The sequence below is a fragment of the Peromyscus leucopus genome, chromosome 13, assembly GCF_004664715.2.
Source record: "Peromyscus leucopus breed LL Stock chromosome 13, UCI_PerLeu_2.1, whole genome shotgun sequence".
Classification (NCBI taxonomy): domain Eukaryota; kingdom Metazoa; phylum Chordata; class Mammalia; order Rodentia; family Cricetidae; genus Peromyscus; species Peromyscus leucopus.
The window spans coordinates 6,418,126-6,441,485 of NC_051074.1; the positions used below are offsets into that span (position 1 = coordinate 6,418,126).

Consider the following 23,360-nt stretch of genomic DNA (forward strand, 5'->3'; position numbering starts at 1 on the left):
ACCGGGATACCGAAGAAACCTGCCCCACATGCACAGCAAATGAGGAGGGGGGGTGTCACTCTGGCCACTCAGAAGAGACCTGTGCTCCAGTTAAGGGAGAGGCCATGTTGTCTTCCAAACATAGCTCTGTGCGAGAGATAAGATTATGGAAATCATGAGTCACTGTGCCTCATGCAAGTTGGAGCTGTCTGGGGTGCTGTAAACTACGTTATGGGCAGGAAAGGAAGCGGGGGAGCTTCTGAGAAAGTAGCACCTGGAAAGCTATGTAAACAGATCCTTCTAAGCAGGCCTATGTGGATGCTTAGAAATTAGAAGTACTTAAAATCCGTGGTGGGCAAAACGTGCCTCCGTTGGGACCTTTGAGTGCCCCCTTAGGTCAAGTAACAGGTGAGACGCGGTACCCTCCGTTGTCAAAGCCTGCTGTTCCTGAGTCAGTTCTTCGTTTGGGAGCATCTCTTTAGGCCAGTTTATTCCATAACTGTCTGAAGTCTTCAAGACTTCCGGGCTAGCCAGCCACCACTGTGATGAACACTTCTATAGAACTCACAGATGGGAAGGAAGATCACCCACTGCTCTGCTGGTATTTAAATATTAAAGTCCTCCACTAGCAAAGGCCACTACCCTACCCTTTCAATTTGCTGTGGTAGAATTTGCCCTGCCCTCCGAGGTGCCTGCCGCTCCTAAAGAGGCAGACAGTCTTTGACGTAGCGGAAGCATTCGCCTGGTACAGACTAAGTTTGAGCACGCATGGGTTACAGCTGGGTAGTATTCAGTCGAGCCTCAAATGAGAAGACTCTGGGTAGAGTAAGTCAATCAGGACGGATTCAATCAAGGGGCCAAAGGTATATTCATAATTCACTGTGGGATTTTCTGCTATTTTGATTTATATTACAATAACCTATCCCCCTGGGCTGATGTTGGACTTTTGCCCACCATGGTTGGATGCTGGCTGCGGTAATCCACAGAATGGAGAGGTTTGCCCTGCCGAAGTGCAGGAGTGAGGCCACCATTGTACAATTGTAGGAAAAGTGTGCTGCCACTGAACCCCAGCCATGTCCCACCAGCCACCATGAGTGCCGTAATTACCCAGACCCAATTCATCAGAGAAAACACACAGTCCCCTGACTGATACCTTAGTCCGGTCACTGATAGATTCTCATTCACCAGCTGCCTTCTCCCCACAGTGGTCCAGGGTCAGGCGCCTGTGCACTGACGAGTGGCCTTCTTCAGGACGGCCCTTATGAAAGTAGAGCGCTGGAATTCTGTCAGCTGTCTTGGGAAACAAAATTATTCCTCATAGAAATTGTGTGGCTTTGAAGCTGCCTCCTACCTTGCTATTGTGGCCAGGACCCTTTGGAGAGAAGGAGAAATTGTCGTCTTTGAGTTCCATGATCTGAAAGGATGTGGCCTGAAGATTCTTCATAGTCCTTGAGCATTTCCACCACGGTATTTTTAGGCATGTGCCTCTCCTCTGCCCGTGACTATGCATGAGTCTATTGTTTATCATTCATACGTGTGGGGCTCTCACATGCGCTTGATCTCAGTGAATGGCTGGTGCTATATCTGTCTTTATGGATTAGTCTCCTTTGAAAAAATACTAAATGGAGTTTGGGAATAGCAGTGTACCTAACAATGGCTGCTCTTACATACACTTTTTGTGTGAGATTTTTTTTTAGAATAGAAGTTAATGAACTAAGGCTTCCTTTTTGAACCTGGATGTTTTCAAAGTATAGTGAAAATAAGATCTCAATCTTATGTTTTCACATCAAACATTCAAACAAGATCTTTAAATGTTGAAGTTCATTTTAAAACAAGGCCCCACACATTCTGTGTTCATGTAGATGATAGTTTTATGAAAACAGAGTTCATGGACCAGTGAGATGGCTCAGTAGTTGAAGGTGCTTGCTGCCAGGCCTGACTACCCGAGTTGGATCCCAGCAGGCCGCACAGTAGAGGGCGAGAAGACACTAGAGAAGCCGTCTCCTGGCCACACATGTGCCTCCCCCACTTAGGTCAATAAACATCGCTCAAACAAGACAAAAGGAGGAGATTCCAAAAGAATGCCGTGAAGTAGCAATGTTCTTTTGCACTCGTCCAAACCTCTTTAAGACCTGACAAAGTCTTGTTGGAGCGTAGGACAAAGGCGTCCACTCGCACGGCAGAAGAGGGGTGTATAGTAAGTACCATTTCAGCTTGTCCTGAGTGTGGCTCTTTAGTGATGCACTGAAACACAATGTGCGTCTTAGAGCTTCAGAATGCACTGTGGGATCTCAAACCACGGCCTTCTCTGATGCATTAATGCCCATTGCACTGCACTGTGGATGACCTTTTTGTGTATTTTATGCAGACATGCCTGCCACCTGCATCCATGCACAAGGCGACATGCATCGGTCACTTCTATAGTGATGTTCCTGAAATGAAGTGTGTAGATTTTCCGAACAGTGACACTTCCCTTCAATCTATAATATCCACATACTTCATTAATACCACAGCCAGTCTTTTCGGAAAATGTAAAGTATTTGAAAGATACTAGGCTCATGGTGAGAAAGAAACAAGGCTTTAAATTTTTTATTCTTTGCAAGGAAGCTCAAGTTTCATCATTAGTCACCAATACTATCTGATATTTTCCTTGAAGGACTCTTGTTTTTTGTTTTTGTTTTTGTTTTTTCATGAAAATACATGTAATTTCCCAAAGGATAAATGTAGTCTGTGTGACAGTTGTTATGTTAGGTGAGAACATTGTTAAAAAGTGGCTAGTTTAGCTGGCAATTCCAAAAGAGGCACCCAGTAACTGTCAGACCTGGAGGAAGGCTTTATGCACCCTGCCTGGGACAGCACTCAGAAAATGACAAGTGTTTATTCACCAGTTGAAATTCACAAAGTGAAAAGTAGCTTTTTGTCGTAGGTAAACTGCTCTTGCAGTTTACAGTCACTCTTGCAACATCGGAACAAATTTCTACCCTATTTATAAAAAAGCAAATTAGCTGGGTGGTGGTGGCACATTCCTTTAATCCTAGCACTTGGGAGGCAAAGACAGGTGGATCTTTGTGAGTTCAAGGCCAGCCTGATCAACAGAGCTAGTTTCAGGAAAGCCAGGGCTATGCAGAGAAACCCTGTCTTTAAAAACTTTAAAAAAAGGGGGGGGGGGATTACCTTCTGGAACTATTTTGAGCTGTTCACTGACCTCTGGAACCCCTGACAGGCATGGAGGATCACACTTTGAAGACTGCTAAGATAAATTATAGAGAGGATGATAGATCAGTTAGATTGGCTGTGTCCAAAAGTAAAGTAACACTAAGGAAATGGCTCATCAGGTAAAGGCTTCTGCTGCCGACCCTGAGGAACTGAGTGCTGTTTTCCTCTGAACTACACACACAGAGAGAGATAATAAAGTAAGTAAAGATAATAAATGTAATCTTAAATTGAAAACAAATTTCAACATGTCTATAAAAATTATCTGTCTCAAAGTATTATGTTTTGTGGTAAAGCAGCAACTTTACCAACATGTTATGCTTAGGAGCCAGAGCATCCTGGGAAAATCTAATTGCAACAATGATTTCCTTTACTTGGTCTGACATTTGACTTTAAGCACTGTAATTCTTTTAAAAAATTATCTGTTTAAAAAAAAATGGCATTCATTGATTCTCTTAACTGGACTTGCAGTAAGTAGAGCTGCTGCTGTGGTCCCCGGGCCTCGTGTTTATGGTAGATCCAGTTTGGGGGTGCGGATCATGGTTTGTGCATTTCACTCCAGCCTCCAGATCGTGTCAAGTGCCCCGGCTAAGCCCGTGAGTGCATCAGCAAACCATCCTTCACAGACGCCTGAAAGGAACCTCCAGATGCAAGGCAGCCGGAATCGATCTGCTAAGAATATTTTTAGGGACTATTGATGGATTGCTGTATTTTGTGCTTAACTCAAGTGCCCAATGCCCCAGAGGTGACGAAGATGAACTTCCCCTCTACTGAAGACATCTAGGCCATCACGCACACAGAGGGCTCGGGGATGGCTGCGATTGCTTTGGAAGTTCTTGGGGGGAAATTTCTTGACAGACTTGTAACTGTCTGCTGATGGGGTCTGTGCAGCAGCCGTCTGTTTGCGGCAGCCCAACGTTACCCAGCGGATCAGCTCCCAGTCCAGGGACGCCTGTCTGTGAAGTGTGAGGCCACATTGTACAGCAGCCAAACAGTGAATTCTCAGTATCCAGAATGATCTGGAACACAGAGGCGCTAATGGCCCCTGCCTTTCTCCTCAGGCCACCCCCACAGAAGGCGGGATCCGCGATAAACTGTGCTTCTGTCAGCAAGCTGAAAGCTCTGGGTCTCTGATGTGGCTCTCAATTGCGAGCAGGTCTCTCTCATTGCACCTCATTTGCATCTGGGACATCAATTAGCATGTTTGTTGAGGCTAATTGAATGAAACTCAATCATAGCTCTTAATTGCTTGACTATGTGAAAAGAAATCACATTAATGCAGCTAATTAAGTGTACGGCAATAGATGCAACATAATTAGGAGCAAAATGTAAAAAACAGGGGAAGGCAAAGGTGCAGGCTCAGGGTACAGGGGGACAGCAAGGCATGGTCGCCGAGCTGTTGGCGCGTTCGGGAACAGGTCCCTTTGCTCTGGCGCCTGCTTGGAAAAAAAGAATCCGCATGATAAGCGTGGACAAGTTGAGGAGAAAAATGCAAATAGGTTTGCAATTACTACTTTTTCAAGCTGTTGAGGGGCAGGAGATGGCACGTCTGGGGGGCCTGGCTCTTGAGTGGGCCCCAGGGACTTGTTAAGTGCTGTTTAAAAGTACTTGGCTTTGAATTACCCTCATGCCTTGTTAAAGGGTTTTTTCCCCTTTTATCTTCGATCAGCATTTTCTGCTGCTAACGTGGAGAAGGGTGGCTGAGTAGTATTTGCATATCAAAATAAGCTTGCTGTCTTTATTTCACCCAGCGAGGTCCCTACCTCCCACCCACCCAGGGTCTGCACAGCCTGTCCGCTTCTGAAGGCACCACATTGTTTAGTGGTTGCAGCTTTAATTCCTCAAGTACCAAGCTGGGGAGAGATGAAAAGGCCCTGTTCTTGCAGAAGCAGGATCAAACTCCGGGCAGTTTTTCTCTTGGGAGAAGAAACTAGGCGGAATGGAAATATAGGAATTGCCAAGTGAATGTCTGTTTTCCATCCTGTTGGGTGGTGTGTGTGTGTGTGTGTGTGTGTGTGTGTGCGCGCGCGCGCGCGCTCAGATCTACAGAGGCTAACAGTCAGCGTTGAGTGTCTTCCTCAGTTTTTTTTCCACCTGGAACACAGCTAACGTGGCTGGGGAGGTAGCCCAAGGGTGCTCCTGTCCAGGCCTCCCCAGCAGTGAGAGCAGAGGCAGCCTGGTAGAGGTCAAACTCAGGCCCAGCAAACACTCTACCACTGAGCCATCTTCCCAGGCCTCTGGGGCTCAAGTTTCTTCGAGCCAATTCTGAAGCTTGCATTGCCTAACACAGGCAAGAAAACAGATCGGCCAGCCCATGCTGGGCTCAAGATAAATGTCTTCCCTTGGCGTGTTCAGATCCAGAAAGCAGCCTCTACATTTCTACAATAATTTTAAGTAAAATATCCTGGTTATTGTATGTTAAAACATGCCTATTAGAAGAGCCCACGCTGGGGCTTAGTCACTCTCTGATTAGCCTCATTTTAGAACTCATAAGCAATAAATGCTCAATTACACTCCTGTTATTGTATTTTAATTTGTTAAGAATTGGCATTAAAGGAGAAAGTTACAGCAAGTTGGTGTTTTAAAGCAGTAACCGTGCAAGAAGGAGTGCGCCGTTCGCAAGCATGACTCTGTTTGGGAACTTGGGCTTGCGTCGTCGTCGGGGTGGGTGTTAATGGCAGCCGGCATCGGAGATGAGAGCAGCCTTCTTTTCTAATGACCTGCCCTGGCTGACGACCCTTTCTTCCCCGGTGGACATCCGTGTGCTGTCTTCAGTGGCCGGCTTCTCCCACCAGAGTCCACACTGTCCTTCAGACTGACTTGATGAGGGAGGGTAACCCCCTCCATCTTTGATCCACATCTTTCCATTGTGGAGGAGGGGCCTGGGAACTACAGCTCACATCAGGGTGGCCAGGAACCAGAGAGTAAATCCCGCAACGGCTTTATCCATGTGGCGTAGTGCCTCCAGTGCCCATGACAGTCCTCCAACCTCCGCTAAGCCTCCAAAACTCCCTGACAGCATACCTTGAGGTTCAGTTCATCCTGCTCCTAGACACTTCTCAGCCTAACCAAGGTGACAGTCAAAGCTAACCATCTTAGGTGCCTCCCCACACTTGTCTGCTAGGCCATGGCCATCCTTCTGCGATTACATGAGATGGCTGCCTCTTCCCCAGGAGCCCTGGGAGATTTGCCATGACTTCCATGCCGCTCACTGTGCCCACACGACCCCGTCCGTATGCATTGCCTCGCGCTTCTCCAGCAGACTAAGGCCCCTCCCTGACCGTCCCATTTTGCTTGTATGGGTTATCTGTCTGCATCTGTTCGCTGTACACTTAGGTGCTCAGAACAACCGGCTCACTTTTCCAGCTTGCTGGGCCCTTCAGCCAACATGTAAGACAGATGGTCGCTTCTCCTAATGTTACCCCAACCTGGATGTAATCGCTGAGAACAAACACAAATTTCTGGGTCTACCCAAAATCCTATTTCCCGATTCTTTCCTAGTCCTCCTTCCTCTTAAAATACTTGAAACATTATTTACCTAAGAGTAATTCAGGATAGATCCTTCTCTGGTATGTGATGGGGTGACATCCAGAATGTGTAAAATGCTGTGTCTGTCTGTAAGTAAGAGGCCTCACTGAGAAGACAATGATGGTACTGGTGGTGCTGCTGGTGACAATGATGATGGTGGTGGTGATGATGAGGGTGATGGTGGTGTTGATGATGAGGGTGGTGGTGATGATGGTGGTGGTGATGATGAGGGTGGTGGTGATGATGAGGGTGGTGGTGGTGATGAGGGTGGTGGTGGTGGTGATGATGATGAGGGTGGTGGTGATGATGGTGGTGTTGATGATGAGGGTGGTGGTGATGATGATGAGGGTGGTGGTGATGATGATGAGGGTGGTGGTCATGATGGTGGTGTTGATGATGAGGGTGGTGGTGATGATGATGAGGGTGGTGGTGATGATGAGGGTGGTGGTGATGATGGTGGTGGTGATGATGAGGGTGGTGGTGATGATGAGGGTGGTGGTGATGATGAGGGTGGTGGTGATGGTGGTGGTGGTGGTGGTGATGATGAGGGTGGTGGTGATGGTGGTGGTGGTGATGATGAGGGTGGTGGTGATGATGGAGAAGAAGGATCATGTTCCCAGCAGCCCCGGCACCCTGGATCAGTTGTTGTACTCCTCGGCTTTCAATCACTGTGACAAAATCCTCCTGAGACAATCAACTTCTGTGGTAGAAAGTGTTATATTTTGGCTTGTAGTTTTCCTTATGGTCACTTCACCCTGTTGCCTTGAGCCTGGAGCAGCGCATCGTGGCCAGGGACACTTGCTCACCTCACAACGGCAGGAATCAGGGAGGGAAGGCAGACTGGCCTCCCAGCGTCCCTTTCAAGAGCACACCTCTAGTGACGTAACTCCCCCACCACCACCACCAGCTCCCATCTCTTAAAATCTCACTACCGCCCGAGAGCGCCACAGCCTGACAGCTAAGCTTTTGGCACATGGTCCATTTTCGAAGATGCTCACCCAAACTCTTGGCCTGCCATCCCCTTCCTTCAGCTATTCCCAGGTCGTGTGGGTTCCACTGTGCAATGGGTTGTTACATGATTTAGCCTAGGCTACCCCCTGATAGTTGTTGGCTGCTGGCTTCTGACACGGGGGCCGAGGGTCTGATGGATTTGTTTCTAGGTTTTGATTTGCTTTATTTTGTTTCCTGTCTAAGTGTGACCAAATGCCTGAAGAGCAGCAGTTTGGGAAGGATGAGGTTTCTACTTTAGCTGACAGTTCCAGCAGGCAGTTCCTCAGAGCAGGGAGGCTGCTGGTCACGTTGTGTCTGCACTCAGGAAGCAGAGTGGACAGGAAGTGAGGCCAGCCTCTTCAGCCTTACACCCTGTCCTTGGTGACTCGCTCCCTCCAGCAAGCCTTCCCTTCCTAAAGGCCCCACAACGCTCCCAGACAACGCTCCCAGACAACGCTCCCAGCCAGAGACCAGTTGTTCAAACACATGAGCCTGTGGGGCATTTCACGTGGAAGCCCTAGCACGCTCATTCTGGTTGGTTTGTTTGTTCTTGAAACTGTGTTTTAATTATGATATTTCTCCCTTCCCTTTCCTCACTCCAAACCCTCCCTGCTCTCCTTCAGTTTTCTGGCATCTTCTGTCATCAGTTGTGACTGCATGCATATATGTATTTGTACCTGCATCTACATTCCCAAATAAAATCTTTGAAGTCTACAATGTTGCTTGTATGCGTGTTTTCCAGGGCTGACCATTTGGCACTGGACAACCAATCGGTGTGCCCTTCTCTGGAGAAGGCACCTCTCCTCCTCCCGGCCTTCCTCACATGCCTGTAGTTCTGTGTGTAGGGTTGAGAGCTCGTAGTTCTTCCCATGCAGTCTGGCACGTTTGTCCCTGTCCTCCTTGTTCAGCTCACAATTAAGCAATCATGTTGGTGAGACTTGATGGGTGTTGTTTCTGATGCTAAAAGGGAAACATGCATCCTGGTTGGTGTCTGCTTGTGAATGTGTTGTTGTGAGTGTCTGCTTGTGAATGTGTTGTTGTGAGTGTCCGCTTGTGAATGTGTTGTTGTGAGTGTTCGCTTGTGAATGTGTTGGTGGTGGTGTCCATTTGTGAATATGTTGTTGTTGGTGTCCACTTGTGAATGTGTTGTTGTTGGTGTCCACTTGTGAGTGTGTTGTTGTTGTTGTTGTTAATACCTTGCCTCTAGTCCCTCAAACACCTCCAGTCCTCATGTCTTAGTTAGGGTTTCTATTACTGTGATAAAACACTGTGACCAAAAGCAAGTTATGGAGGAAAGGGTTTATTTGGCTTAAACTTTTCATATCACTGTTCATCCTTGAAGGAAGTCGGGACAGGAACTCAAACAGGGCAGGAACCTGGAGGCAGGAGCTGATGCAGAGGCCATGCAAGGGTGCTGCTTACTTACTTACTGGCTTGTTCCTCATGGCTTGCTCAGCCTGCTTTCTTACAAAACCCAGGACCACCAGTCCAGGGATGGAACCCATCTACAATGGGCTGGCTCTCTCCCATTAATCACTAAGGATCTTAGAGAAGCATTTCCTCAATTGAGGTTCCCTCTTTCAGATAACTCTAGCTTGTGTCAAGTTGACATAAAACTAGTCAGCACACCTTAGCTACATCCTTAAACTTTGGACACTGTTCTCATGAATTTTCCTCCCACCCCATGACTGTTACTCAGAAGTCACAGCACTAGCCTAGGTTCCTAAGCTGATGTAGAAAGCAGGAGTTCAGAGAACCAGGATTTGGTGCTGTTTGTCTTCCCGTTCATGGTCCCAGGTTAGATCAGAACATAGATGCCTAGCCGGGTTTCAATGAGAATGATGTCACCCACATCCTGCAGCTCATGACATCAGTAGGGCCTTGTGTCCCGCACTGTGGCCCACCCTCTCCTTAATCTCTCTTGGGTGTTTGACATTCACACAGGATTACATGCAGAATGTCCACGGCAAAGAGATTGACCTCCTGAGAACCACTGTGAAAGTGCCAGGGAAGAGGCCGCCCCGAGCCACATCAGCCTGTGCGCCCATCTCCAGTCCCAAAACCAATGGCCTGTCCAAGGACATGAGCAGTTTACACATCTCACCAAATTCAGGTAAGCTCCCACCTCAGGTGCCCCTGAGGAGCGAGGTCCTGCTGCAGGTAGACGGGGTAGCCTCGGGCAGGCTTGAAACCGCGTCCCTGGGCTGGTTCCTCCGTGCATCTGTTCTGTGAACGGTAGCAAGCAGGCTACAGCCGCACAAGCTTCGCTGTCCGAGGAGTTCCCGGGCTGGGTGTTGAGAGCAGTTTCGTGTGTGGATCAGCTAGCCGAGGTCGTGTAAGGAGAGGATTCGGCTGTAAAGGTAGAGCGTCTGGTAACTCCACATACAGTCCTGGGAGAGCTGTGAGCAAGGTGCGCAGACCTGTGCACGGCTCAGCTGCCCTGGCTCTCTTCACTAGCGTCTCTCGTCCGCTAAAGCAACTTTGTTCTTCCTTCTTCTTCCAAGAACTTTGGTTTTGGTTTGGTTTGGTTTTCCATTCGGGATTAGAGAAAGTCTTGTTTTGCAAGAATTTGGTGTGTTTGGAAATTCTCAGCTTCCGAGTGTTCGCAGCACCTGGCATTGTGTTTGTTTTTCCTGAAGTGTCTTTGTAGGTGATTGACAGCAGTTTGGGCCTTCATGCCATGGCTTCTCAGAGGAGCCAGGTAAAGAGCTGGAGTCCTCTCTCAGCATTTGGAAGCTGCTCGGGAGGGTTCCTTGTTTCCTCTAACAAAGCCCTTCTCCTACTGGGCCCAGTCTCCTGGGGCTTGCTCTGCGGGAGATGTTAGCGTGTGTATTGGCTTCTGGGAATACTCTCTCATTTCTGAACCACCAGTACTGTGAAGGACTGGTTGGCTAACATGGAGTAACAGAGAGCCGAATGTGGGCTCCCCCAGACAGTGCCTCTTGGTATCTTAGCCAGGTCTTTACCATGCTGCCTACTTGTGTCAACAGCCAGAAGAAAGCCCCGCAGAAGGGGCCAAGTCAGCACCATTGAAGACAGTAATCAAGCTAAAAATTGGCCTCTCCAAAGGGCAGGACTAGCGCCTTCCAGAAGGGTAAGGTTGATGCTCTCCAACCTGTTCCCATCAATCCCAAAACGATGATGAGGAAAATGGTGCCCCAGGAAGAAGAAAAACTCTGGAGTGAAGAGAAAGTTAGTCTCCGTACTTTATTACATGACGTCACCCCTTCATGTAGTCATGAGATGTTTATCACTGGCCAGTTTTGTTCCAAAAGTTATTGTCACTGTGGCTTTGGACTCCCTGACCTCCAGAATCCCTGTACATGGCAGTCACCTGCCAGCTACCTCGTCACACTGTATCCGTCCACCCTTCATTCATGGCAGCAAGCAGTTACTTACGTCCCTTTTTAATAAACCTATATGTGGGAGTTTTGTGAAAACATCCAGAACACCCGCTCGATAACTGTTAAGGGACTGTAATACTTTGAAAGTTCTTTTTAAATTGACAAAAGTTACAGGTATTTGTCCTTCAGGACTGGCACTCTGTAGACATTAAGTGGCTGACTGAAGTCACTTCCCAACGTTGTAGTGTTCCCCACCCTCCTGAACCCAGGGACGCAGACTGCAGACTGTAAGGAGGCTGTCCCTCTGGTTGGGGGTGGACACAGGAAGTCCAAGGTAGCAGCTGTGGAGGGCTGAGAGCTCTGTGACTGGAAGGAGAGGCGGGGCTTAGGGAAGTGCTCCAGGTAGTGGGAGACAGGAACCTCCTGGAAACCTACATAAGGAAACAGTAATGGTGAGCGGAAGAACCAATGCACAAAGTTAAGATTCTAGACCTTTAGTCTTGAGACTTGAGTTCCTTGGGTGCTGCATGATGATAGTCCTAAGGAGCTGGAAATGTTTCTCTCCAAGTGAGAAATACAAAAGGGCACATACACCAGACCACACATTGGATCTTTCTAAGGACTGGAGCTATGCGTCCCCACCTCAGATTCATTCACAGGAAAAGCCTTGCTGTTGGGCAGATTCAGGGTCTGAGGCATGAGTAAGACCCGTTTGCATGGTCAAGTCCCTCAGGTTCATGACAAAGGATCTTGACAACCATCTACTGTGTTAATCTGCGAGGGCACCTGGTTGATTCTGTGCTCTGTAGATGTCAGGTGGAACAGGGAAGTAGGGGTGTGACATTAGTCATCGTGTCTCAGGTCCAGTCATACTTGGGAAGTGCAGCCCCCTCAGGAGGCATACATTGTCTGCTTCTAGTAAGAGTTGGTAAGACCTCTAGAACATGCCCCAGGTATTTGCCAGTCTATTCCCTGGGTCATGAGGCAGGACTGTGAGTCCAGTACTGTAAGAGATGGCTATTTCACCAAAATGTTGTGAAACTTTAATTTATTGACTTCTTAGACCTGGACATTAAAATAACACATTTTTTGCTTAAGAAATCAACACATTTGCTGGGTTTGAATTCTCATCCTATCAGTTATCTTCTGAAAGTCGAGTTCCCTGTGTTTGAGATATTGTTATTCATAAAACATTCAGTGTGAAGAGTGGTGGCATGGAAAACTGGACCGATGCTCTGCCGATGTGGATGGACTTGAGCTAAAAATAGTTCTTTGAAGCTATTTGTCAAATAATTGAACATGATGATTGAGGACACTCTCGATTCTTGGATTCTGCTGTGGGGATGTTTGGGGAATCTGAAGTAGCTGGGAATGTTTGGTTCCCTTGGTGATTTCTTTGTTATTTGGTTTTCTTCCTCTGAGGTATCTATCCATCTGGCTGACCTGGGGTGTGCACATACCTAAGCCTCTGCACTCAATGCCTCCTGATTCAGCCAGTAGCCATGAGTAGCGTGGCTCAGCCAGTGAGCCTGTCAGCTTCTTGGTGTATATTTCCAAAATAACGTCTAGAAATATTTTCTATAAAATACCCACATGATGCTGCTTCTAATTGTCATTTTCAGAACCAACAGGGTAAAAACAACTCATGCTGTGTGTGTTTAGTCTCTCCCAACAGTTGTGAACCCAGGCGTCTCATGTGCTTAATAGATCCTTTTTCTTGTTGATATGGAAAAGCTCTTTATATGTTGAAGATATTGGTATTTTTTAATACGTATAAAATTTAAAATATAATAGTTCATTTACTTTTGCTTTGTGGTCTTATTTGCAAATAGTATTTTTTTTTTCTTTTTTCCTATTTGTTCAAATTGTGACTCAGATGTCTGTGGTTTCTACATTAAGCTATTCAAAGATCCTTAGTGGTCTGGAGTCTGTTCACAGCTGAGTAACATTTATTTCCAAGTTTTATTATTGTTTTATTAAATCCTCTCCCTTTAAAAAATATCATTAACTTCTAATTCACCTTTGATTTGTTTGGATCCATTATATGTGATAGGAAATATAAGCAAATTGTCTATTTAAACAGCCACATGTCCTTATGTTGAAGATCTTCATTAATTCTAAGTCTCTTCTGTGTACAACTAAATCACGTGACGAAATGCACTTTCCAGGTGTTCTAATCTGTTCCATGCACTGTTCCTATGGATGTCTTATGCTGTAACTCTACCACATTGTATTAGGTCTAGATTTAGTTCTGTATGGCAGTGTAACACTTGAACATCCCACCCATACCTCCAGCTCTTCCAATTGGTTGCTACTTATTTCTATTTTCACATAACCTCGTAGTGACTCAAAACACCCCCATACACCACCAAATAATCCCATCTTGGTTGGCATTTATTTATTTCTCATTTATTTATTTGTTTGTTTGTTTATTCCCTTTTTTGAATACAGGGTCTCATGTAGCCTAGACTATACTGGAATTCAGTACATAGCTGAATGTGACCTTGAGCTGCTGATCCTCCTGCCTCTGCCTCTCAAGTGCTGGAAATAAAGGCCTGTGTCAGCATACCTAGCTTATGTAGTTCTGATGGGCACAGTACCCCTGGCTTTGTGCATGCTAGGCAGGCGGGCTTTCTCCCCACTGAGCCGAATCCCAGGGCCTGGCATTGGTTTTGATTGCAGGGGATGGGCTGCGTTGTTCTCTCTGGGTCTCTTTAGACTAATTTTACACCCTCAGGATTGGCCAGTGGTTTTCCTCCTTCCACTCCTGTAGGGTTTGTCAACCCCCATCTTCAAAAACTTCGGCACTCCATGCTGATCTTTTTTTTTGAGGAGTTCTGTTACGTGATCTAGGTGGTACCATAGAAGAAAGCCCCTCGTTTTTATTTTTCAGTATCCAGCCATGTCATCGAAGTTGCTTTAGTTGAATCCAAAAATGTATCCCCAGTTCCAATGCCATAATCCCTAACTCTGTTCTGAGCTGACTTAATTTCTACCATCCAGTTTCTGATTTAGACACATTCTTTTGCCTTCTGTGGTTATTTGATCTGTTATGTGCCTAGCCCTGATTAATGCTGTGAAGACAGGGTGAGGGGAACCATTCAAGGCTATCCCTCCAGAGCCCACTGCCTCAGTGGGATCAAAGAATCAGGAGATAAGCACACAGCTAAGGTCAGTGCAACCATCAGTCGGTGCATCAGACCAGTGCATCTGCTGTTGGCAGGGTTTTGGTTTTGTTGTTGTTTGGTCGATTGGTTTTTTTGAGACAATGTCTCTCTGTTTAGCCCAGGTTGTCCTGGAACTCACTGTATAGACTGGGCTGGCATCAAACTCGCAGAGTCCTCTTGCCTTTGCCTCCCAAGTGCTGGGGTTAAAGGTGTGTATTACCACACCTAGACAGGGCTGTGTTTTCGTTTGTATTGGGGATATCAATGTGTTGTGTTTCTCAGATATAGTGCTAGTTCATTGTTTACTTTTATGCATTTTGTAACTTTAAATTTAGAGATTTTTTTCCTTTTCCCTATGGCAGTGTTGACTGCATGTCACACATTGAAAATGCTGGAAATGTTATAATCTTAATGTCCAGCTTTGCCATGGCCTTGGGAAACAGGAAATGCACATTATCATGATAGCTACCTGGTTAACCTTGTGTTCCTCATATGTTTCTGGGGTCCTAGCACAGCTGGTAGCCTGCTTGCCTAATACATGGTGCCCAGAGTTTGATCCCCAACAGCACATAACCTGGATTTGGTGGAGCATACCTGTTGTCCCTGCATTGGAGATGTAGAGGCAGGAGAATCAGAAGTTCAAGGTCATCCTTGACTACCTAGCAACCTTGAGAACTGGCTGAAATACAAGAAACCTCATCTCAAATAAGTAAATAAATAGGGCTGGTGTGGTGACTTGACTGGGACAGACACTTGCCACCAAACCTGTCGACCTGAGTTCTGTTCCCAGGATGCACCTGGTGGAAGGAGAGAGCCAGCTCCCGCAAGTTGTCTTCCAACCTCCACACACAATAAATAAATGTTAAAAAAAAAAAAGTTTAAAACATTATCAAGTAGAAATAAGCATGATTGAAGACAATTTTGATGAAGACATTACGGGGAAAAAATTACTGCCATTGAGCAGGGCCATCAAAAGTCCAAAACACTGAGGGGGTAGAAGAGAAAACTCTGCAAACACAACACAAAAAAAGCCTTTTTAAAAAATGCTGAGATGGGAGAGCAGCCCTAACCAAGGAGAAGCCCAGGGCTGTAGACCTCTAAGAGCAGTGCAGAATGCTGGGGGACAGTGTGGGTGCTCCTTCTCAGGACAAACAACCCTGACCCCTGGAAGCCTATTCCAAGCCTGACTGTTACTAGCCAATAAGGACAGAAATAATAATAAAATAATAATAATAAAGACATTTGGTTGGCTACATATGGAGGTATAGAATATTTCTGTCTGAATAGGTTTTTGAAAAAATTACTTAAGGATCTGCTCCAGCAAAAATAAATGATAAAATGAAAGCATCCAGGGGAAAAAAAATGATTGCAACCTGGCTGAAATCCCTTGCATGGCACATCTCTCCCTCTTCAGAGGTGGCTTCCCTCAGGATGCCCAGCAGGGGCTTCATTTCTGTTTCTTCCTCTATAAGCTTATGGGAGAGTCTCTGAGTTGCCATGGTAACAGGGAATTACCGGAAGCCGCATTTTGAGAGTCTCCCCAAATTTTAATTCCTAAAATCCTTCCAGAGAAAGAACTGAAATATCCTTTCATATTTTCTTTACTGGGTTTTTAGCCACAACCTGGTTTGGCAAATGTAGGTACACCCGTGACAGAATTCTGTCAGCCCTAGGGTTATTTGATATTTCAGTAGAACGTAGGCAAGCCGAGTGTAGCCACTCTCCAGGCAGAAACAGAGAACTGAACAGCACCTTAGGGCCTCCCATGCGGGTCTGTCCCCAGCTCCCTCAGTTCCCCGGACTCTAACCTCTGTGCTCTTGGCCTCCTGACTTCCAGAGTCCTCTCGTTGGTTTGTGACAGTAATTGAGCTGGGGGAGGGGTGGCTGAATGATGTTTGAAATGCTTGGTACGGACAGATGGCATATCTGGATCCTGTGCCCCACTGGACACCTTACTGACATGGCAGTGCTCGGCGGCCTGGGAAGTGTTCTTTGGGACTTCTCTCCATCTCCATGGAGGCCTCTCCCCTGCTCTGGGCCCTGACATCTGTTTGTGGATGACTCTGGCTGCGACATCTTTGTTCTGGGACCACAGCTTATCTCCTTGTTCCTGTGGCAGGTATCTTGGTTGAGTTTCTGCAATTATTTTTTTTTCATCCTGCCCAGGTTGGCACCTCAGCCCTATAAGAGGGACCCTTACCCCTTTTCCTCCGCCTCCCCCACTTGAGGTCCCCAGCAGTTGGAGGCAGGCCAGCCCGCAGGAGGGCTAGGCTGATGCTCTGAGTCCGTGGGGGAGGGCGGACACGGAATGTGTTTTGAGTATTGAACTGCCGTTGACATCTACAGTCTCAACCATGCTGTTTTCTCCACACTTCAGCAATCAGGACATCCAGCAAACCCATAAAAAACCAAACTAATAGCATGAATATTCAGTGACCTAGAATACTAATTATTGTCATGAATATTAATGGGATTGGACTTGCTCTCTCCTCTTTCTCTCCCGTCCTCTTCCTCCCTCGCTCCCTCTCTCTTTTTTTCCACTTAGCCGGCTCTAAGGATGGGTCATAATGAGAGCATTTAAGAGGGAGCGCTCTCCGCCGTGACAGGGACCGGGGCAATAAGGAGAGCTTGATTAACGCGCGCACTTGGGGGAGACATGAGAGGCTTCACGTGGGCCTGTTCGGGGGAGGCGGCGAGGCACCGGCGGCTCTGTTGCTGCTCCCGGAGATTAATGAGGCCTAAGAGTGCATTAGGAACAGTGACAAAGGTTTGATCTAATGGGCTCAGTCATTTTTCCTTTGAGTGACAGACGCACAGAAGTAATTGGCTGTGCAGAATGGCAGCTCATTGGCGGTACTTAAGGATACATTATCCCCGTTGTGTGGCCCGCAGAGGCTGTTTATCAAAACTGCTCACACTGCAGACGAGGAGTCGCTAAGCTGCTGTTACAGTGGTAATAGCTATTAAAGAAAAAAAAATAATAACACAGCGTCCAAATGAGATCCGTTGTTGTGTCAGAGAGACAAAGTTTTTCTTTGTTTAGTTTCAAATGGTCTAGAAAACATTTTAATAACTCCAGTGTATGGGTGGGCAGCGCGGGTCCGCGGGTCCCCTGCCTGTTTGTAGCACGGCACCAGGTCCGAGGTCCTCCAGCCTGGCCTCTCCTGGTGCTGCTTGCTTACCCAGAATTCCCCATGCTTTGGACTTTGGTTGCAACACTCTACCCTTGATACGGAAATGGACACTTCTGCTAAACACCCTTCAGAAACATGGAAGAACACTAGACACCCAAAGCAATTGATTGGGAATTACTTTCCTTTAAAAAAAGATACAAATTATCATATGATACTTGCTTCTGGGAAATAGATCTATTAGAATAAGCTGTGATGGCCCTTTAATTTTGGGCAAGAAATAATTGTTTGGTGAGGGTTCTGAGACTGAAGTCTCCAGGCCATGGGGTGCTGGTACAGGGAGTCAGAGCGCTGAGCTTCCGAGCGCTGAGCTTCCGGCAGATTGAGCCTTTGGAGCAGAGGCTGCTTTTTCTCACTCTTCATCTTCCAGCTGCTTTTTTTTTTTTTTTTTCCATAATGTGAGAAACAAGTGATAAATATTGAGGAAGGGATATTTTTGTTTGTTTGTTTCTTCTGAATGACATACCCTCTGCTCAAGACCATTGGTGTGTAATTCAAGAGGAAGTGGGAATATGCTTCCAATTTTGGGAGACCTTTCCTGGAAACTTGAACTATCGGTGAAGTGTTATTTTGTGTAAGTTCTGACAAAGCAGCCAGATTCTACGGGATCGCCATGCAAGATGTGCTATGGATGTTGTGGGCCCTGAGCTATGCGTTTCTATGGTAACCTGTGAGCCTGCAAGTAAATAAAAGCGGCTCTGGAAACTTTCTCACCTTGAAAGCATGGGTTCAGCGCTTCCTCTAACCAAACTGTAGGACATGCCAGTACGAGGAGCCTGGGGTGGGCAGAAGCCGTGGTCCCTGTTGCTGCCCCAGCAGCCTTCTAGAAAAACAGCCCGTGGACAGACCTCAGCATGGGCTAGGGAGAAGCTCAGTAGGAGTTGAGTCTTCAGTCTGCCAGCCTTCCCAGCTGACACAGGAGAGCCACTGAAAGTCATCCTGACATTTTGCCATCTCCCAACCTCCTGGCTGCTGGCTCTGTGTGGACCCACCATGCAGACAGTTTTATCTTTCTGAAACGCATCTAGACCATGGGGAAAGCCTTAGTTCCCATGAGAGCGCTATTGCTTATTGTTCTGTGATGTCATTCTGTTTGAGGTATGAGATGTGTTCTACGAGAGCTAGGGATGGAGGTGGGGGAGAGGGAGAGGGAGATAGGTATAGTTATACCTCTGAGGGTAAAGCCACAGGGCCACTGTGGCCTCTTCCGGGGGAGCGACGAGAGCCAACTCCCTCAAAATACTCCTGTGAAATCAACGTATTTTTTGTGTGTAAGGCACCTGTTGCACTGATCACGTGAAGGAGAAAGACTTCTTTCAAGGGTTCTGGAGAGATGGCTCAGGGTTAAGAACACTGACTGCTCTTGCAGGGGACCCAGGCCTGGGTTCCCAGCACCCCCACATGGCAGCGCACAGTCACCTGCAACTCCGGTCCAGGGCTCTGCTGCAGGCACTGCACACGTGTGGTGTGCAACATGCAGTCAAAACACTTACACACATTAAAAAAAAAAAAAAAAAAAAAAAGAAGAACATTTAGGCATGGCAAATGAGACTGAACATATTTGGTTCTTTAGAAGTTGAGCCAGATAAGAAGGGCCTGGTATGAATAACCTGGGAGGTTTTTGTGAACCTAATTTTCTGAATACATGACTGTATGCTGTTGGTTTATACAAAAAGCTCAGGTTTTGATATCCTTTCATATAGTGGTTCCATTGAAATGGGCTGGAGCCAAGCAAGCTTCGGGATGGTTTTCCTTAAATGCCCTCAGGATTTTCCCAGCAAAGGCTCTGTAAGCAGATGAAAACCGGCAAAATGGAGGCTTTGTAAGGCTGAACTTTGAGTGGTGTGGCTAGGGGCAAAAACAGGCGTTGCCATGGGAATACGGGTTGAAGGTATTTCTAAATCAGGTCTCTTGGATGGGAACTCACCTTGGGAGATGCTCATCACTGTCCCCTGAGTTGTGCCAGTACTCTGTTGTAGCCATCCCGAGGAAGACTCGTCACTGGCGATGGAATGCTAGCGGCTAGTCTGCTCTCCCCTCACTGTCACCCCCTGCCAGTCCTTACCGCCCCTTGTGTCCCACGTACACCTTCATCTCCCTTCTCGACTCCCCCTTTATAAACCGCACCTCTGGCCACATTAGCACAGAGATCACCGGACCTCTGGCATCTTGGTAATAGTGAGCCTGTCACTGAGTTGTCCCCAGTGCTGAGTGCCTCCCTGGTGGCATCATCCGATGAGTTAGTGAGCTCATGTAAAGTGAAGCCAGCTGCAACCCCAGAGCAAACATAAGTCACCAGATGGGACAGTGAGATTCTGCCACCAGACGAGCGAGGAGCACACACAGATCTCCTAGATCTTGAAGGATTTGCTGTGCCGCCATTTTTTAAACTTTTGCTTAAAAGTCAGTATATAGACTCTAGGGGAAAGGAAAGCCCACTGTTGGTGAGACTCCTAACTCCTAAGATCTTCAGAGGCTTGGCTGGTTGCATAATTTGATCATGTTATTATCCACAGGATGATCTTGCCATCATTACCACGTTCTTTATCTGTTTTGTAAACTGTGGAGCGCCTTGTTCTAATATTGTCCAGTCCTCTTTGGGGCACTGGTCATTGAGAAGAAAATCTATCCAGAACATAGAAAGATCTCCCGCTCACCCAGTCCTGACCCTCTGGGAGTTATGCTGGGAGAGCCCGAACCAGTGTCCTTCGGGAGACCGAGGAAGGAACCAGAGCTGCCTTGACGAGCAGTGCACTAATGCCTGCTGCCTACAGTGAATCAACAAGCTCAAGGTATGGGTTTAAACATTCCATGATGACTGTGTGACAGTGTAGGAAGACAGTTCCTGTCAAAGATGTCTAACACAGAGCCAGCAAGATGGCTCAGCAGGTCAAGGTTGCCACCAGTCCTGACAACCTGAGTTCAGTTCCTGGGATTGTCTTCTGGCCCTCATTCACACTTGTGCCCACACACATGTACACAATAATTTTTTGTACAAGCTGTGTAACATAAAATATCTTTCCTATGGTGATAGCTAAGGAAGACACCTGCATGTGTTCAGTAAAATGCTGTCCTGGTTGGTACAATGCCAACAGACTTAACTCACAGTACTCACCTGGCAAAGTTCGTTTTAAGGCATTTATGCAATAAAATAGGCTTTTGTTATTTTTCTTTGGCATCATGAATAAAGAGAAATCGGACTAGGACTATCTATTTGCAGACTTTAGGGAGCAACTCAACTTTCTGATTCTAGGCTTTTGAAATATGAGCGTAGTCATCCTGAGAATTTGGTAATGAGATACATTTTACTGCACTGAAGTCTAGACCGGCTTTTCTTTCTCTGAGAAACACAATATAGGAAGTATAGTAGCAGAAAGATTAGTTCCCTACAGCGAAATAATCTCAGCTTCAGGTCTAGTAATGAGCATGTTGAATGGCACCTGTCTACAAAACAGGAGCCACACATAGCATGCAGGGCCAGGCTCCGGCACCTGAAGAAAAGATACTGAACATGTCCTTGGAAAAAACAAATCCTCTTAGACTGAAATCTGGTTACCAAAAGGAGGGCAGCTTTCCAATGCAAATACTGGAGCGAACAGCCCCTCTCCTGGGCACTTAAATCATTTGGATCTCACTTTTTATGGTAGTGTTGTGAATTATAGTCTTTTCAGGCTTGTAATTAGAGGATGGAGCAGATGGCGAAGGCCTAGCTTGAAGTGATGTGACCATTGGAATAGCCTCTGTTATCCGACAGTGATTGCAGTGACCCCGTCAGCTTTGAGAGCCTGGACCTGAGACATGTTCTCTGGCTGGCTGTAGAGCGAAGGCCCCGGTTGAGAAGTGGACTCTCTTCCACTAGATTCTGATCTTGATTTGGTTTGGGGGTTTAATGTTAGAATTCTACTCTCTCGGTTTCCAGCTTGATGCTTACAGGGGCTCTTCAGGCCTCACCCCGTCTCCTGGCATGCATGGAAGTTCAGGGTCATCTCTCTAATAACTGTAGCAATTAACTGTTTCATCCTTATTTAATCAGTAAAGCCAAAGCCAAGTCTTCTTGTTTTTTTTTTTTTTTTTTTTTAACCCCTCTTTAGTTAAACTCTTTGGTAAAGTTATATCCTGTTTGTAAAGATAGACAGAAATTGAATAGGTGATGAAAATGTATTTTAAAGGGATGATTGTTGATGAATGTATACTTGAACGCTGTGGAAAGCCATCTTCTCAGAGTATGTATTTTTTTTTAATCAGAGCAGGCTATTTTTAATGTACTAAGCCTATAGCTTAAAAGAGGAAGTGTGCCTTTGATGTCATTTGGGGGATGAAAACATCCTTGTTCAATAGACAAGCAGCATCTTTTTCACGCTCGTCTGAGATCAGTTCAGGCAACATACTGATGCTCATTCAGATATAAATGCCATGTTCACTTTGAAATGCAAATTGTTTAAAGAAAAATAGCATATGGTAGAGGTAAGTATCTTTTCAAATCAACTCTTACACTTTAAGGAGGTAAGTACAAGGAAAATTATTCTTTGGAGAGAATCGGGGCTTTTGACACAGGGAGGCTTGTGCTCATCAAGACGGGTGGCTAAGCACACGCACATATCCATATCAAGGAAGAGGAGCTGGGGAGACATGGATTAGCATGGTAATGCTTCTGCCCCTGCTAATCAGGCCAGCACCAGCTGATCCCAGAAGGGAGTTTTCCAGGAAACTCCCTCCCTGAGTCCAGAGCTAGCCAGGTAGCTAGTAAGCCCTGGATTTCTTGGGAATATTTGGGAGGCAGTTCCCAAATGAAAAGCCAAGTAGGTGCTTCAGGGACCGTTTTGGGACGCCAGCCTCCCAAACTGTTCAGAGCAGGGTCATGTCCTCAGACTCACTACTACCAGGGCAGTGGTTTTTGTTTTGTAACTTTGGGAGGAGGGTAAATGTGACTGATGTAATATTTGTGTAAAAAGTGGAAAGCCCAAGCTGGCGAGATGGCTCAGCAGATGAAAGCACCTGCCACATGACCGACAACCTGAGTTTGATTCCTGAGACCCACCTTGTGAAAGGTGAGAAGTCGCTCTGGAGCTAGCTCTCTCGCTCGCTCCTTTGACCTCCGCATGCACACTATGGCAAGGACGCACCAACACACATACACACGCAAACAAAATTAGTTATTTAATTAACGAAAAATATCTGAAGAAATTGAAATCTTCTGGACCGCAGCTGAGCGTGCATGTGGTCAGCACTGGCAGCCCCGGTGGCCCTCCTGTGCCCGCCCCCAGTCCACACACGGGTGGCCCCTCTGGCTGGGCATGCCGTGGATAGGACATGCCTCTAGAACCCAGCCCTGGCAGCCTGAGTCCTCCTCCCTGCCGTCACCTGCCCCATGGTCAGTGGCTCCTCCGTTCTTGGTGTGGCGTGCCCTTGGAAAGTGGGTTACAGCTGCTGACATCCAGTGTGAGACGACGACGACGAGCAACCACAGTGAGCAGCTTTGTGCGTTTGAGTAGACGTGCTTGGATCTCTCTGGGCATGTGACTTGGTGAGGGCTGGGGGTTGAAAGGAGAGGCGGAACTTCGAGAGAAGTGAACTGGACTAGAACGTTCCGTGGAGCTTTGCCTTGAGAGGAGTCAGTCAAAAGAGAGCGCAGTGTGTCCTCCGTCTCTCCAGAGTCTAAACTCAGCCTTGCCGTGTTCCAAGGAGGCCTTCCAGGACCTTCCAGCAGGGGGAGCTCCCTGCCCTTACACCCTCTGGAGGCTTCTGTGTCTCTGCGGTGAGTGGGGGACCCTCTGATTGTCTGATCCCTTCAGGTAAACCAGATTACAGGTTTCCTAAGGACATGCTTACCTGGTGCAGAGGGACTGAGTGTGATGAGACCAGGGCATGTTAAGAAGAGGCCAGTACCAGGAATCAGGGGCAAGAACAGTACAGGAGTCAAGTTCACCCTCCTTGTGCTCCAACCGGTT

The 23,360-nt window shown here is 46.9% G+C and overlaps 1 protein-coding gene across 8 annotated transcripts in view; it reads left to right on the forward strand.

The window, feature by feature from the left end:
• Nucleotides 1-23,360, forward strand: part of Agap1 (ArfGAP with GTPase domain, ankyrin repeat and PH domain 1) — a 461,561-nt gene that overhangs the window by 291,848 nt on the left and 146,353 nt on the right. For all 8 annotated transcript variants that reach the window (XM_028880390.2, XM_028880391.2, XM_028880392.2 and 5 more), the window contains one exon: nucleotides 9,655-9,823. In XM_028880390.2, coding sequence (XP_028736223.1) covers nucleotides 9,655-9,823 — 169 coding nt within the window. The remainder of the gene's footprint in view (nucleotides 1-9,654; nucleotides 9,824-23,360) is intronic.